At 49.0% G+C, this 18,096-nt stretch overlaps 1 protein-coding gene across 1 annotated transcript in view; it reads right to left on the bottom strand.

The window, feature by feature from the left end:
- The window catches only part of smyd5 (SMYD family member 5), a 44,208-nt gene extending 31,777 nt beyond the window's left edge, over positions 1-12,431 (bottom strand). Inside the window, exons 1-4 of the mRNA XM_069923408.1 lie at positions 12,321-12,431; positions 6,520-6,628; positions 3,202-3,341; positions 314-435 (exon numbers count right to left, since the gene is read on the bottom strand). Of these exons, the coding sequence (XP_069779509.1) occupies positions 314-435; positions 3,202-3,341; positions 6,520-6,628; positions 12,321-12,413 (464 nt within the window). The 5' untranslated portion in view covers positions 12,414-12,431. The remainder of the gene's footprint in view (positions 1-313; positions 436-3,201; positions 3,342-6,519; positions 6,629-12,320) is intronic.
- Between the last annotated feature and the right edge of the window lie 5,665 nt (positions 12,432-18,096).

The raw sequence follows: 18,096 nt of genomic DNA on the forward strand, positions 1-18,096 counted from the left end.
TGAGAGAAGGCCCAGGGAGTGGCCATTCGATGTGGCACCATTTGTCCTGCTTTTTTAATGAACATGGCAAACCAGGGCAAATTGTCCACATGGTCAGGCAATTACCTGTATTGAACCTCCCACAGTTTATCCAGAGACTCAGCTTAACCTTTGGGTCAGGAGTTATGGGGAGAAGACTGGGGAGTGGGTGGTTTTCCAAACCACGTGAAGTGCCATTGAATGGGATTATTATCCCGAGGCCTGTCCCCACAAACTCCCTGACTGCAGTGGTAGTCAGTCTCTCTTGGTGCACCTCATGAGCAAGGACACTCACCTCCACCCCTCCTGCAGCTGGTTCAGCGGATGCTGAGGGTCATCCTTTGAAGGACCAAGGCACAGGACCTGATGATACTGCTTCCACGCAGCCTGCTTGCACTCAGCACTGCAGTAAAGTACCTGGAGAAGAAACAGTGACAATTAACAGGGCAGCAGCGCAACAGTACATCCCTCGCAGAGACAGGGCCCACGTTCCTCCACACCATACTACACTGAGCTCGGACACGGGTCCAGAGTCTGTGGCAACCAGGTTGACTAAGCTACAGTGTTTCCTACAGTTTCTGTTTCCAGAGTCACGCAGTACCAATACCTCTAAATGTAAAGCCCTGCAAAAGATAGTGAACTCATCCCAGGACATCACAGGCAAAACCCTCCCCACCACCGAGAACATCTACAAGGAACGCTGCCGTTGGAGAGCAGCAGCAATCATCAAGGATCCACGCCACCCAGCACATGCTCTTTTCTCACTGCTGCCATCAGGAAAGAGGTCTCGGTACCGTAAGACTCGCACCACCAGGTTCAGGAACAGCTGCTACCCTTCCATTCAGGGTCTTAACATTGACTTCTTTGCTAAACTTGCTCATCTTTTCTTTTCCCTCCCCCTTTCCAATTTTTCCAGTTCTCCCCTCCATTCCCCCCTACCCACACATCCCTTCTCCCCACTCATTCCTTCTGTCCCCTCCCTCCTCTCTCCACCTATCATCTCTGCCTTTGCCCCCCCCCCCCCCCCTTTGTGATTGGGAAGGGAAGATTGAGAATTGTAACAGAAATATTTTGCTTGAGAAAAATTGTCACTGGCCCATTTCCTTTGGAGTTCTGAAGCCATGCACATAACGAGTCAATTAGGGACAATTAAAACAGTGGCTTCAAACTTTTTCTTTCCACCTACATCCCACCTTAAGCAATCCCTTACTAATCACAGAGCACCAATGACATAGGGATTACTTAAAGTGGGATGTGAGTGGAAAGAAAAGTTTGAAAACTACTGCACTAAAGGTTGACCTCCAGATTGAGTCAGTGGTGAAAAAGTTGAATGCAATGTTGGCGTTCATGTCTAAAGGGATGGGATCCAGGAACAGGGATGTGATGTTGAGGCTTGATCAAGCACCAGTGAGACTTCACTTGCAGTGCAGGGAATACTTTTAGGTTCTTTATTGAAGAAAGAATTTGATGGCATTGGAAAAGGTTGAGAGAAGATTCAGAGGAATAATTTGTGGAATGAAGGGATTAGCATCTAAGGAACATTTGACAGCTCTTGGGACTGGACTCCTTGGAGTACAGAAGAACGAAGGACGACCTCATAGAAGCATTCTGAATGTTGAAAGGCTGGGATATGGAGAGTGGTGGTGCCTGGAATGCATTGTCAGGGCTGATGGTGGACGTGGGAACAATAGAGACTTTCAACAGACCCTGGCGACAGGCACGTGAATACAAGAAAAATAGAGGCTTCTGCGTTTAAGGTAGGGAGGGTTAGGTTGTTGAGGATGTTTCTGTCAGTCAGCACAACATTGTGGGCTGAAGGTCCTGCACTGTGCTAGAAGGGTCTATGTTTGGAACGAGAAGTCAGCAGATGCTGGAAAACTGGAGCATTACTGGGTGCTGGAGGGACAGGTAGCATCTCTGGCAGGCAACATCCTTCGAGCAAAGAGGTGATAAAGGAGAAGGCAGAGGGCTGCGAAAGAAGCCCTCCGATGTTAGAAAGGGAAGGGGAAGGGAAAGAGAAGGAGGAAGGACGCCAGAGAAGAGGAATAGCCAAGGAGTGGGTGGGCTACTGAAAACTGGAGGTCAATTCATCTCACATCACAACTTCTGGTTGCCCCCAACATTTCAACCCCCCCATCACCACTTTCCCTCATCCCTCTGGTCACATTTCTCCACTTCTCTTTCCCTTCTGTATAACCATATAACAATTTACAGTACGGAAACAGGTCATATTGGCCCTTCCAGTCCGCACCGATTTACATGAAATTCCACTAGTTCCACCTATCCACTCCCTGTCCATAACCCTCCAACCCGCTCACAACCATGTACTCATCTAATCTCCTCTTAAAGAGAACTGACCCTGCTGCAGCTACCGGATGGTCATTTCACTCAGCCACCACTCTGAGTGAGGAAGCATCCTCTTATATTACTCCTGAAGTTTTGCCCCTTAACTTTACCCACACCTTCCTCCCTCCATCCCCACCCACTTCCTTCCTCCCATCAGAGAACATCTTTCTCAACTCTCTACCCTTTCCCCCTATCATTTACCGTATACACTCGTGTAATAGTCAATCCTGTGTAATAGTCAAATTCCCCTTTACTGGCCCAAAAATTGCTTGTTTTCCGTATGACACTTGTAAAAGTCAAATTCCCCACACCCCTCCCATTTTTGGCTTCAACCACCTGCCCACCCACCAGAGTTCACGATGCCCTGACCACCCGCCTGTCTGTGCTAACAACAACCTGCCCACCTGAGCTCCCAGTGCTCCAACCGCCTGCCCACCAGAGCTCCCAACACCCCTGCCGCAGATTTACCACCTGGACCCACCCATCCGAGCACCCAATGCCTTGATTGACGCAGTATTTACTGTGATCAAAAGTATGACCTGGGCAAATTTGACCCAAAAAATTGATCTAAAAAAACTCAACTATTACATATATATATATATATATAGTAAGCTCTTTTCTTTTTTTTAAAAAACCATCCCCACCCATATTTACCTATCACTCCTCACCCCCTCCTCCCTACACATTTGTTCAGGAATCCATCAAGGACCTGCTGATCCCAATGAAAGGTTCTTACCAAAAACGTTGACCTTCCACAGATGTTGCCTGACGCTCCAGCACTTTGTGTTTTGCTCTTATTCTGGGACAAAACGCTTTTGAACTCTGGACAATACTTACCAGGCACATGGGACAAGTATCGAAGAGCTCCCTCCGGATGGTGCACTGCTCTGGATGGGGAAGATTCAGTTTGGGGTTGGCTGACAGTCGGCGGCTGTTCTCCTGGGCAGTCTCCAGAGACGTCATGCAGTGATCGCATGCTGGGGATAAATCCAAATGCACAACGATTCAGTAAAGTGCTCTCTCCTCTGTCCCATCACAACACTCCCAGGGGCAAAGGCAAGCCAGGCGAGATGCAGAGAAAACCTCCTCCCCATCCCCGACAGACACACGGCAGAGCAGGACAGCAGAGGGAAAAAAAAATCCTGATACTAAAACAGGTGCAACTGTGGATAATGAAGAAGGTTTTCAAAGATTGCAGAGGGATTGCTTAGAAGAGTGGGCTGAAAGATGTCAGGTGGAGTTTAATGCTGAGAAGTGTGAGGTGCTTCATTTTGGAACGAATAATCAAAACAGGACATACGTAGTAAATGGGAGGGTACTGAGGAATGCAGTGGAGCAGAAAGATCTAGGAATAATGGTTCATCGTCGCCTGAAGGTAGAATCTCATGTGGATCGGGTGGTGAAGAAGGCTTTTAGTTTGCTGGCCTTTATAAATCAAAGCATAGAATACAGGAGTTGGGAAGTGATGTTGAGACTGAACAAGGCATTGGTGAGGCCACATTTAGAGCACTGTGTGTAGGTCACCGAATTATAGGAAGGATATCAACAAGGTGGAGAGAGTGCAGAGATTTACGAAAATGTTACCTGGGTTTCAGAATCTAGATTAGAAAGAAAGATTGAGTAGACTGGGTCTTTATTCCTTGGAACGTAGAAGATTGAGGGAGATTTGACAGAGGTATTTAAGATCATGAGGTGGATAGATAGAGTTGATGTGGATAGGCTTTTTCTCTTGAGGGGAGGAAAGATTGAAACAAGAGGTCATAAGAGTTATGGGGCAAAAGTTTAGAAATACAATGAGGGAGAACTTCTTCACTCAGAGAGTGGTGGCTGTGTGGAAAGCTTCCGGGAGAATTAGTGGTGGCGGGGTCAATTTTGGCATTGAAGGAAAAATTGAATAGGTCTATGGATGGGAGGGTTATGGGCAGGGTGCAAGTAGGTGGGATAGAGGAGAGGACTTGGTTTGGTGTGGACTAGAAGGGCCGAAATGGCGGGTTTCCGTGCTGTAGTGGTTATATGGTTTTACATATATGGTTATCCTGGAAGAACTAAATAAGACAGAGGTCGCTTGCAATACGCACAAGTGTTGGAAAATTAAGCAGGTTTTGCGCTGCCTCTTTTTTGCTTGTACCTGTCGAAGGGCCATCCCATTACATTTGTTATCCTTTAGAACCATAGAACATGACAGCACAGAAATAGGGCCCTTCTAGTCCATGGACCTGTCCAAATACTTATTAAATGTTAAAATCGAGCCCACATTCACCACTTCAGCTTGTTCCACACCCCCACCACTCTCTGTGTGAAAAAGTTCCCCCTAAACCTTTCCCATTTCACCCTTACCCCATGTCCTCTGGTTTGTATCTCACCCATCCTCAGTGGAAAAAGCCAACCTACATTTACTCCGTCTGTCTCCCTCATTATTTTAAATACCTCTATCAAATCTCTCCTCATTCTTCTATGCTTCAGGGAATAAAGACCTAACCTGTTTAACTCAGCTCCTGAAGTCCAGGCAACGTCCTAATAAATCTTCTCTGCACTCTTTCTATCTTATTGATATCTTTACTGTAGATAAGTAACCAAAACTGCACACAATACTCCCAATTTGGCCTCATCAATGTCTGATACAACTTTACCATAACATCCCAACTCCTGTACTCAGTACTTTGATTTCTGAGGCCAACGTACTAAAAGCTTTCTTTACAACCCCATCCACCTGTGATGGCACTTTCAGGGAATTATGTATCTGTATTCCCAGATCCCTCTGTTCTACCGCACCCCTCAGTGCCCGACCATTCACCGTGTACGTCCTTTCTTGGTTGATCCTTCCAAAATGCAACACCTCACACTTGACTGCATTAAATTCCATCGGCCATTTTTCAGCCCATTTTTCCAGCTGGTCCAGATCCCTCTGCAAGCTTTGAAAACCTTCCTCACAGTCCACGTCTCCAATCTTAGTGTCATCTGCAAACTTCCTGATCCAATTGACCACATTGTCATCCAGATCAGATGACAAACACAATGGTCCCAGCACTGATTCTTGAGGCAACACTACTTGCCATAGGCCTCCAGTCTGAGAAGCATTATCCACCATCACTTCTTCCGTCTCTCCTGTCCAGCCATTGTCAAATTAATTTCACTATTTCACCATGAATACCCAGTGTCTGAACCTTCCCAACTAACCTCCCACGTGGGACCTTGTCAAAGGCCTTACTAAAGACCATATAGACAACATCCACACCCTTTCTTTCAATAATTTTCCTGAAAACCTCATTGAAAATCTCTATAGGATTAGTTAAATATGACCTACAAACACACAAAGCCATGTTGACTTTCTCTAATCAATTTCTGGCTATCCAAACAATTGTATATCCAATCTCTTAGAACATCTTCCAATAATTTACCTACTACTAATATCAGGCTCATGGCCCTTTACTTCCAGGGCATCCTTTGGAGCCTTTTTTAAACAACGGATCAACACGAGCTTCCCTCCAATCCTCCGGCACCACTCCTGGTATTCCTGGGCGGTCTCCCCTCCAAGCTAAGCATGCTCAGGGCTGGTCAGTACTTGGAGGGGAGACTGCCTGGGAGCACCAGGTACGGTAGGTTTCTGTGAGGAGTGCTGGACAAAGTGGTGACTCTCAACTGTGCGATAGATAGAAATTAAAGAATTTCATGTATGTTACATTCTAAATGTAGTATCACGTGACAATAATGGAACCTTAACCTTAATATTTCTATCAGAGATATTTATATACTAGCCTCCCTCAAGGTCCAAGGGAATATTTTGTCAGACCCTGGGGATTTATCCACCTTATTTGCTTTAAGACAGCAAGCATCTCCTCCTCTTTAATCTGTCCATGACCTACTTGTTTTCCTTACTTCGAAATAATTGTATATCCAATTTTAGAACACTTTCCATAGGAGGTAAAGATATATTACAGACATTTGGAGCCCGAGCTCTTTTTCAAGATATAAAGCAAAAAGCAAGCAGATCAAGAAGGAAAGGTGGAATAAAGGCATAACCACCCAACTATATGAAAAATATTTTAGGATTTCAGTCGCTGGACTCCCTTAAAAGTGCAGTTCCCCTCACCCCCTTGAGGTTTTCATACAGCCCCCTTGACAATGGCTGCTCAAGGATAATGAAGGAGTCCATACCTTTGTACTTATACAAGGCATTCCAGAGGAATTGGGCTGAAACCAAGGGCTGCTCCACAAAGATAGTCTCCCCTTTCCTTATCGTCTTGGTGGCAAAGAGCCCCTTTCCCTTTGAAACAAGAAGAGTACAACAAGGGGTCAGTTTCATCATAAAACACAAGGCATCACTCCTGAAAGAGGGAAGAAGCCAGGCCAAAACACTGCCTGGTCCCTTGACCAGGAAAACAGTGCAGGCTGAAGATGTCGAACAGGCGGTTTCCCTGCTCTTTTCCACCCCTTCAACTGTCAGGTTTATCTGATTACATGGGTGGCTCGGTTGGTGTAGCGGTTAGCTGTTGCAGCACCAGCGATCTGGACCAGAGTTCAAATCCCACGCTGACCATAAGGAGTTTGTACATTCTCCCCATGTCTATGAGAGTTTTCCTGGGGTGGTGGGGGGTGTCGGTGTGGGGCTCCAATTTCCTCCCACCATGTAAAAAGAAAACATACTGGAGGTGATGATCAATCAGGTGTAATTGGGCGGCAGAGGATCATGGGCCGGAAGGGCCTGTAACCATGTTGTATCTCTAGATTTAAATGTAAGTACAGCCCAATGAAACAGCATTCTCCGCTCCTCGGTGCAAAACACAGACACGCAACCAGACATGACACATATTCAGGACAAGCAATACATATGTAGGACAAGTATTCATATGTGCAAATGAATATGAGAGTCTCGGAGGGTCAGTGTGAGCACTTCTTCTGGGTGTTCCAACATTCTCGATGCCTGTGGGAAGAAGCTGTTCCTCACCCTGGTGGTGCTGGCTCTGATCCTCCTCGATGGGAGCAGCTGAAAGATGCCGTGTGCGGGGTGGAAGGGGTCCTCAACGATTTTTGCCGTCTTCAGTCAACAATCCTGGTAATGTCAATGGGGAGAGGGAGACTCAAATGATCCTCTCTGCCATTCTTTTAGTCCTGTGGATTGACCTCTGATCCATTTCTTTGCAGAAACCACACTCCCAAAAGTTGCTCCCAGTGTTTTACTAAATTTAAATTTAGACACACAGCATGGTAACAAGCCCTTTTGGCCCATGAGCCCGTGCTGCGTAATTGCCCTACAACTCCCGTAACGTTTTTGAATGGTGGGAGGAAACTGAAGCCCTCGGGGAAAATCCATGCAGACACAGGGAGAACATATAAACTCCTAATAAGATGGCACAGGATTTGAACCCTCGTCCCAATCACTGGCGCTACGCTAACCACTACGTCAACCTTAGTCACACTGGGTGACGTTGCCCATTGGCTGGGTCCACTCCCAGGATTGGTTAGCCACACCCTCAAAGTGTCAGGATTCCACCATCGGAAGAAGCATTAGCCAGCCTGACACCTCTCGCCACGTCCTGCATCACCGCAGGCAGGCAACGAAAATGGACAATGTAGTGTTGACCTATTTCCAAACCAAGATGTACCAGCAAAGATTCGACTCTTTATTTTAAAAATTTCGTTCACAGGGCATCACTGTCGAGGCTCATCCCTAACTAGAAGGACCTCATTCGACCCATCGAGCCTGCTCTACCATTCAATAAAACGGTGGCTGATCTGGCTGTGGACTCAGCTCCACTTACCCACCTTTTCCCCATCACCCTCAACTTCCTCAACATAGCAAAAATCTATCCAATCATGTCCTAAATATATTTAATGAAGCAGCCCACCACCTCCTGCAGAGAATTCCACAAATTCACCACTCTTTGAAAGAGCAGTTCGTCCTCATCTCTCTCGCAAATCTACTTCTCCAAATTTCGAGGCTATGTCCCCTCGTTCTCGTCTCACCTCCCAGTGGAAATAACTTTCCTGCCTCTACCTCATCTATGGCTTTCATAATTTTATTTTTCGGCAAGATCCCGCTTTTTCCAGCAAGTCCCAGATGACTCCACCTCTCCTCACAGGCTAACTCCTTCATCCTTGGAATCAACTTCAGCGATGCTTTGAGAAGGCGGTGAATTACCTTCTTGAGCTGTTGCTGTCCCTATGGTGAAGGTACACACAGAGTATCCTTGGGATGGGAGTTTGAGGATTTAAGGAGGAAGAAAACATTCCCAAGGCAGGATGACATTCCTGCCAGAAGTAAATCTGCTGCTGTGCTCCTGGTCTGGTACGGGGTCACCAATACCTCTGAGTGTAAAGGCCTGCATAAGGAAGTGGACACAGCCCAGGACAACACAGGCAAAACCCTCCTCACCATCGAGAACATCTACAAGGAACGCTGCCGTCGGAGAGCAGCAGGAATCATCAAGGATCCACACAACCCAGCAAATGCTCTGTTATATATAACATAACAATTACAGCACGGAAACAGGCCATTAGGCCCTTCTAGTCCGCACCGAACCAAACACCCCTTTCTAGTCCCACCTCCCTGCACAATGCCCATAACCCTCCATCTTCTTCTCATCCATATACCTGTCCAACCTTTTCTTAAGTAATATAATTGACTCCGCCGCCACTATTTCTCCCGGAAGATCATTCCACACGGCTACCACTCTCTGAGTAAAGAAGTTCCCCCTCATGTTACCCCTAAACCTCTGCCCCTTAATTCTTAACTCATGTCCTCTTGTTTTAATCTTTCCTCCTCTTAACGGAAATAGTCTATCCACATCCACTCTGTCTATCCCTTTCATAATCTTAAATACTTCTATCAAATCCCCTCTCAACCTTCTACGCTCCAAAGAATAAAGACCTAATCTGTCCAATCTCTCCCTATACTCTCGCTGCTGCCATTAGGAAAGAGGTTTAGGTGCCACAAGACTCACACCACCAGTTCAGGAACAGCTGCTCCCCCTCCACTCTCAGACTGTTCAACGACAAACTCAATCAGGGACTCATTTAAGGACATCTACTTGTGCACTATTGATTTTTTTAATTCTCTCTGTATTGCAGTTTGTTTACATACATTATCTGTTTACATGTGTACAGTTTTTTTTGCACTGCCAGTTAGGGTAATTCTGCCTTGCCCGTAGGTGCTGTCATGTATGCACTTCGACAATAAATCGGAAATCTGCTGTATACCTTACTGATGCTTTTGGGCTGTGAAGAGGTGAAACACTCCCCACAAAACACCTCGCCTTGGAACACTTGCATGGCCCCAACTTTGCCTGCCTCCTCCATACCTGGACACTGGCCTGCTCCTGTCACAGAAACAGGCCCTTCGAGCCTGTGCCAAAATTTTAGCATGCTTAGCACCATTTGCCTTCTCCTTGCCCCCACTCTAATCTCTAAACCATTACACACCCCCACTTGGCCCCTTCCCTGTTTAATTTCCCCTTTCACAGCACAGAAAGAAACAGGCCCTTCAGCCCATCGAGAATGTGCCAAATTGTTATTGTGCTTAGTACTATTTATGGACCATTCACCCTTTCCTTCTCCCTATTCCATTCTCCACATCTTTCTCCCCCTCTCAGTCTCCTATTTGATTCCCCATTCCACAGGACCACGAAGCACAGAAACAGGACCTTTGGCCCAACCTCCACACGGACCTGCATTTGGTCCCTATCCTCTGTAACATTTCCTATCCATCAACCTGTCCAACACACTTCCTCTGGCAACCTCTATGAAAAACCTATCCCTCAGGTCCCCTTTAACTTAAATCCATGCACTCGAACTTTAGACTCTCATAGCATCTGTTTTATTACCACGACAATGAATAGTATCTGATCTGATCACATCCTCGGATAAAAGGGACTGGTTCTTGGAAACCAGGTATCGGAGCAGGAGTCGAGAGGGTCCTGAGCGAAAAAAAAACCTCACAAAGGGCTTCGGGCGCTGAAGGCTTCCTGATCGCATCAGAGGTTTGGATCTGGAGTTCGGGCAGCTGATGGATCGATCAGGACCTTGTGAGGCTGCGGAAGAACTTGAGGTGAATCCACGGACACTCAGTGTCTCTGAAGGGACTCTCTTTTGCTTCTCTTTCTCTCGTACTGTAGGGGGCGCCGGGCGACACTAATGGCGACTCTTTGACTGACAGCAGGCAGAAGGCAATTTTGTATATGAGCTGTACTATTACATGACAATAAAGGAATATGACGATTTTATAAACCACAAAAAGGCCATCCCTTAGCTGCCTATGTTCCAGTGAGAACAATCTCAGCCTAATCACTCTCAGAATGAGAACTTATTGTCACAAACAAGTCCTGAAATTCGCTGTTTTGCAGCAGCGTCATAAAGCAAACGTTACTATAAATTAAAATAATAGTCCACGAGAAGTCAGGCCGTGTCTTTGGTTCATTGATCATTCAGGAATCTGATGGCAGGGGGGAAGAAGCTGTTCTTGTGCCGCTGAGTGCTTGTCTTTAGGCTCCTGGACCTTTTCCCCGACCGTAGCAGAATGAAGAGGGCCTGGCCTGAGTGGTGGGGGGTCCTTGAGGATAGAGGCCGCTTTTTTAAGACACCACCTTGTGTAGATGTCCTCGATGAAGTGAAGTCTGGTGCCTGTGATGTCGCAGATCAAGTTATCAACCCTCTGGAGTTTATTCTTGCCCTGAGAGTTGGGATCTCCAGTGATGCAGCCAGCCAGAATGCTCTCCACAGTACACCTGAAGAAGTTTACGCAAGTCTTCGGTGACATACAGAACCACCTCAGACACCTCACAAAGTATGGCCACTGGTGAGCCTTCCTTGTGATTGCATCCATATGGAGACTCCTGGACAGATCCTTGGAGATGGTGACACCCAGGAATTTGAAGTTCTTGACCCTCTCCACTACTGAGCTCTCGATGAGGACTAGGTCGTGTTCTCCTGACTTCCTCCTGAAGTCCGCAATCATCTACTTGGTTTTGCTAACGTTGAGCACAAGGCCGTTGTCATTACACCATTCAACGAGCTGATCCCTCTCCCTCCTGGACGCTTCCTCATTGCCAGTTGTAATTCTGCCAACAACTGTGGTGTCATCGGCAAACTTGTAGATGGCCTTGGAATTGTACAGTGAGGAGAGCAGTGGGCTATGCACGCATTCTTGGAGTGCACCTTTGTTGATAATCAGTGAGGAGGAGACGATGTTTCCAATTCGTACTATCTGGTCTTCCAATGAGAAAGTCAAGAATCCAGTTGCAGAGTTGGGTACAGAGGCCCAGAGTTTTTAAGCTTCTTGACCAGCACTGAGGGAATAATGGTATTGAAGGCTGAGCTGTAGTTGATGAAGGACAGCTGTATTTAAGAGTTGCTGTTTGAGGTGATCCAGAGCTTAGTGGAGAGCCAGCAAAATTGCATCCGCTCAAGAGCGATTGTGACGATAGGTGAATTGCAGTGGGCCCAGATCTTTGCTTAGTTGCGTGTTAATTCTGGCCATGACCAGAATCTTGTCAGTGGGTTTCTCCTTTGGCTAATTTCTCCAGGTTCAGTCTTCCCCCAAAACCCCACCACTTCCCCTGGGTCCAGTCTCCACATAACTGCTACCCTTCCCCTAGATCCAGTCTCCCCCAATCCCTTCCCTTCCTTTCCCCCGGGTCCAGTCATCCCCTTCCCCTCCCCTTCGCCTGGGTCGAGTCTCCCCCACTCTCCAATTCTCTATGGGCCCAGTCCCCCCTCCCCCACCCCCAGTTTTCTCCACCCCCCACCAACTCCTTGGGCTTGGCCCTTCACCTTGGGTCTGGCTCCGGTCATCCACCCCTGACCACGGGCCCCCTCCTCCACCTCCCCGTTCCTCCTCCCCGGGGCCTCGTCCTCCTCCCCCTGACCCAAGGCCAGGTCACCCCCATCTCCCTCCCTTTTTCCCTCCCCCTTATCTGACTCCACTCCCCCGGGCACCGTCCCCCGTCCCCCGTCCCCCTCACCTTGGGGCCGCCGATGAAGCGAACCTCGAGCCGGGAACCAGCAGCCGCGGGATCGGCGCACAGCGCGAACACCTCGCCCATGGGAGCCGCCATCTTCCTCTCCTCTCAACTCCGACCTCTGATCCCGCCCGCTGCCGTCAGGAACCAATCAGTGAGCGGCGCTCTGTCGTCACCCTCACGCTGACCCGCTGCCGTCAGGAACCAATCAGTGAGCGGCGCTCTGTCGTCACCCTCACGCTGCCGCGGTGCCGTCAGGAACCAATCAGTGAGCGGCGCTCTGTCGTCACCCTCACGCTGCCGCGGTGCCGTCAGGAACCAATCAGTGAGCGGCGCTCTGTCGTCACCCTCACGCTGCCCCGCTGCCGTCAGGAACCAATCAGTGAGCGGCGCTCTGTCGTCACCCTCACGCTGCCCCGCTGCCGTCAGGAACCAATCAGTGAGCGGCGCTCTGTCGTCACCCTACCCCGCTGCCGTCAGGAACCAATCAGTGAGCGGCGCTCTGTCGTCACCCTACCCCGCTGCCGTCAGGAACCAATCAGTGAGCGGCGCTCTGTCGTCACCCTCACGCTGCCCCGCTGCCGTCAGGAACCAATCAGTGAGCGGCGCTCCGTCGTCACCCGCACACGCTGCCCCTCTGCTGGAGCCTCAGCAATCTGGCCATTCCCTCCAGTCCAATTAGAATGACCCCACGTTGCTCAGGTGCAGGTGGAATTCTTGCTGCAAGGTCACAGCGCTGCATTGCATTAGCACCACGGATGATTTAGGCGATTTAGCATGTTTGAGACAATGTAAAGTATCAAAACCATATTAACCCCTGAATAGCCAATGCAATGCATTGCAGGAATTGCATTGGTTATGGTCACATGTGCCGAGATACGGTATTAACCTTTATTTAGCATGCTATCCAGACAGGTCAGCTCATCCATTCAAGTTTAAGTTTATTATCATCCGATTGCACCGTCCTACCCGATGAAACAGCGTTCTTGCGTCTACAGTGCAGGCACGTACTGATAAACAAAAGATATGTGTATTTAAAATAAATATTATGAATAAATAGTGGCGTCTCAGAGAAGATTTTTCTGGTGGTTCAGCTGTCTCACTGTCCGTGGGAATTAAGGTTTATCATCATCAATAGTCCCGTGATAAATTTATCTCTTGATCCAGTTTTTGTTAGGAGATATTAACAGCTTTAAAATCGAAGCTAAATATGGATCAAATTGAGTTTTTTGCATTTATCAATTGCTGTCTCAAAAAAATGTGAAGCTATTATGTGGAAATCTGATTTTAAGTTTAGGGATGAAAAGATGGCATAATGAAATAAAAGCCTGTATTCCTTTAGAAAAGATTACATATAATTTGAGAGCTAAATATTCCTTTTTTATTAAACTTTGGAGCCCTTACTGTTGGTATTAAAGTATGAGGTCTCGAAAGTATGACGTCTTCACTCCTGCACCCGAGAAGCTACTTAGTTATAATTTTAAGATTAAATACCCTCTTCTTTCTTTCTTTCTTTCTTTCTTTCTTTGTAGTTGGGGCAGGGAGGAGGGATGGTAATAGTTGGGAGGTTGGGGAGGTTGAGACATTTTTTGCATATATATAAAAATGACATTAGTGAGCATGGGCTTTGTGAGATTGTTACGTTCATCTGCCATTTTGTGTATCGGGTCACCTCCTGGATAGCGGGCCACTACACGACTGGCGATCTGGGCACTGTCCTTTGATTTAGGTGGCCTGCCCCTGTATCGCGGGGGCTGCATGGTGACCAGTTGGCGAGTGTCCATGTGTGCTTGTTTGAGGTGGTCAATAGTGGATGTCTCCTCCTTTTCCTCAATGTCCAGCACACATGTGGATCGGTTGTGTCTGCTCACTTGGTAGGGCCCCTTGTAGGGTTGATGCAGAGGCATGTGGTGTGCTCCCCATCGCACAAAGACAGTAGATCTTTGGGGATGAATATTTTGGGTTGGCCGTGTGGTGAAGGCTGTGTCAGGGCTGGAATTCCTGGTCACTCCCTTAGTTTTTCCAACATCGCTGCTGGTGGTACTTCTGGGACCTTGACAGCGGCCAATTACTCCCCTGGGATGACTCAGGGCACACCATATACCATTTCTGCCGCTGAGGCATTGAAGTCCTCTTTTGGTGCCATGCGAATACCCAGGATAGCCCACGGTAGTTCGTCCGTCCAATGTGGTCCCTAAGCTGAACCATCAGAGCCACCTTCAGATGTCTGTGGAACCGCTCCACAAACCTGATGGTCTGGAGATGATGTGGTGTGTTGGAGTTGGGTTCCCAGAAGGTTGGCCAGTGTTGCCCCCAGCCCCGAGGTGAATTATGCATCCCTATCTGAAGTCATGTGTTCTGGGACTCCGAACCTTGCCACCCAGGTGTTGATCACGGCCCTAGCGCAGGCCTCGGTCATTGTCTCTGCCAGTGGGACCACTTCTGGCCATCTTGTTTAGCGATCGACCATTATCAAAAGGTTTCTTGCCCCCCGGGAGACTGGCAGCAGTCCTACAATGTTTATGTGGATATGACTGAACCTTCAATGTGCAGGTTCAAAGGTTTGGGGCGGGGGGGGTGCCTTGATATGCATCTGTACCTTCGACAGAGTGTGCAGGCCTTGGCCCATTGACTGACCTGTTTTGGAGGCCATGTCAGATGAACCTGTTGGCTACCATCTTGATAGTGGACCTGATGGCCAGGTGTGGCAGGTGATCACCGCATTGAAAACCTGCCGTCTCCAGGCTGCCAGTATGAACAGGGTTTGCTGGTGAATACTTCACAAAGAGTGTCTGGGTACCTGGGCCAATGATGACGTCCTCTAGCCTGAGTCCTGAAACCGCTATCCTATACGTGGGAATCTCAGGATCTGTCTGCTATGTCTTGGCCAGGGACGTGTAATCTATTCCCTGGGACAGGGTCTGGATGGATTGCTAGCCGTGACAGTGCGTCAGCCACTACAATGGCCTTCCTGGCAATATGTTCAATGTCTGTGGTGAACTCAGGCACTTAGGACAGGTGCCTCTACTGCTTGGACAACCACGGGTCTGATACTTTATTGTTGGCCTGTGATCTGTGAAAACCTTAAGTTGCCTCCCCTCCAAAAAGTACCTGAAGTGTTGGATCGCAAGGTTCAGCACCAAGAATTCATGATCGATGGTGCTGCATTTAAGTTCAGGTGGCAAGAGGTGTCTGCTAAAGAGTGCCAGAGGCTGCCACTTCCCCTCGATCAACTATTTGAGTATGCCCCCAACCGCTGTGTTGGAAGCGTCTACTGTGAGGGTGGTTAGGGCATCTGTCTTGGGGTGCACCAGAAGCATGGCATTGGCCAGTGCGTCTTTTGCCTTCTGGAATGCCTCCAATGCTTCCCTGACCCAGGTTTACCTCTTTTTTCCTTTCTCGTCATTAGTGCGAACAGGGGGTGCCTGATGCTGGCTGCCGCTGGTATGAAGCGGTGGTAAAAATTGATCCTACCGGCAGACAGGGGTGTTGCCCCGTGTTTGTTGATCTGTGGCCCAGGAAGTCTATTGTCTCATGCCCAAAGTGACATTTGGCCGGGTTGATTGTTAAGCGAGTGCACAATTGTCTTAGATGGGCTGCGTGTTCCTTGCAATTGAGGCTGGCTATCAGGATGTCGTCCAGGTAAATGAACCTGAGGTCCCGGCCCACCCCAACCATCAGTCTCCGAAAGGCCTGAGCTGCATTTTTGAGCCCGAAAGGCATTCTTAGGTATTCAAACTGACCAAAGCGGGTGCTGATTGCGATTTTAAGGGTGCCATCGGGGTGGACTGGGATGATCTGACGATAGCCCTGGATGGGGTCGACCTTCGAGAAAATCCGTGCCCCCTGTAGGTTTGCGGTGAAATCCTATGTATGTGGCTCAGGATACCTATCCAGTGTGGTGGCCTCATTGAGCCGGCGGTAGTCTCCACATGGCCTCCACCCTCCTGCTGTATTCGATACCACGTGCAGCAGGGAGGCCCAAGGATTGTCAAAATGCTGCATGATCCCCAACTCCTCCATCTTTTTAAAGAAACCTCCTTCGTGAGGTTGAATTTCTTGGGAGGAAGGCATGGAGTTGGTGGGGGGGCCTTCTGTCAGGATGTGGTGCCGTATACATGGTGCATGGGCTCAGCTGAGGTAAACTGTGGTGCCACGATGGAAGGGAACTCCACCAGGATGGGAGTGAATTCGTTATTAGGAGTCGAGGTGGGGGGGGGGGTGGGGGGTGACCGGTAACTTGGCTTTCAGGGAAGGTCCTGGCATGCACCGACCACTGCCCTTTGTGGTCCACTAGCAGACAGTGGGCCTGGAGGAAGACTGCTCCTAGGAGTAGCAGTGCCACCACGTGAAGCGGCTGTTGCCAAAGTGGAGTGGGATGATGCAGGTGCTGAAGGTCCTTATGCTGCTACTGTTTGCCACCCTCAGGGCCAGCCCTGGCTTCCCGTTCCGGGTGTCGTAGGCTGAGGGGAGGGAAGGACGCTGATCTCAGCACCTGTGTTGACCAGGACATGCCGACCCGAGAGGGAGTCCCAGGCGTATAGGAGGCTGTCACGTTGGCCATCCACCGTAGCCACTAGTGACGACTGGCCACAGTGTTCCCCTGAAATGCGCAGGGGTGGGGCGGCATCAATGGGCCTCTGTACTCCATCGTTGATGATAGAAGCAGGACTGGTTGATGGAGGAGTCCACTTGTCTTTCCGTCGTTGGTTACAAACCTAGTAATTTCTAAGGTAGGGACATGTTCAGCACAACTTTGTGGGCCAAAGGGCCTGTAAGTTTTCTGTTTCAATTAAATATATTCAAAATGCAGATAGGTATAGTTTTGCATGGATGGATAGACTTTTGGGTAGGTGGGCTGAGTCCAAGGCAAGTTCATCCATGATGTTATAGAATGGTGGAGCAGGCTTGATGGGCCGGATGGCCTCCTGCTCCTGTTTCTGATGTTCATAAGTCGTACATTGGTGATAGTGTTCAGAGTGGTGAACCAAGGGTCTCGTGACAAATTAGCACCAAGTGGAGTTCCGCAATGTTCCCAATTATGTGCAATGAATGGGGGGGTGCTGGGGTGCAGCAAACAACACAAAACTCAACGGGCTTCAATCAGCTTAAAGTAGAAAGCACCGGGTATGTGCGCGGACTCCAGTTCCACGTGCCTGACTGGTTTAGGAAGGGGCCGACTCGAGTCTTTATACAGGCCAGTGATTGACAGCCAGCAAGGTGGGTCCGGCCTCCCAGGTTACCTACCTGCTGGTACAGTGGTTGCCCCCTGCAGGAGGCTGGTGGAAGTGCAGCTTTAGTGGTGGTTATATCGCCTCATTCACCAGCTTCTTAAAAAGAATCCCGAGGGTGGGGGTGGGGGGGGCATGGTGGTAGGTTCTAGGGTATTTACAATATTTACAAGTTCATGTGATTCTGCGGTCGCCTTTGTCGTTGGGACCGTTGCAGGTCAGGCTCCTGGTCAATGGTTGGTGGGGGCAGGGCCATTTGAAGTTCGGCCGGGTCTGGGGTGGTCAGGGCAGCCGGTGGGTGCGAGCGGGGTGGTGTCTGATGGAGTGGGAGCGTAGGTGCAGGGTGGGTCTGCGGGGAGGGGGAGAGCAGTAGGTAAACATCATCCTCGTTGCGGGGGGGTGTGGGTTTGGCCAGGGTAGGGGGGCTGGGTTCCTGTTGATGCAAGATCCCTGATTGAGATGGTGTCCTCTTGTCCCTGGGGTACCTGATAGAGGTGTAGTTTGGAGGAAGTGCACCTGCTTGACCAGGGGGTCGGACGTCTGGGTCC

The sequence above is a fragment of the Narcine bancroftii genome, chromosome 3 (assembly GCF_036971445.1).
Source record: "Narcine bancroftii isolate sNarBan1 chromosome 3, sNarBan1.hap1, whole genome shotgun sequence".
In the NCBI taxonomy this organism is placed as follows: domain Eukaryota; kingdom Metazoa; phylum Chordata; class Chondrichthyes; order Torpediniformes; family Narcinidae; genus Narcine; species Narcine bancroftii.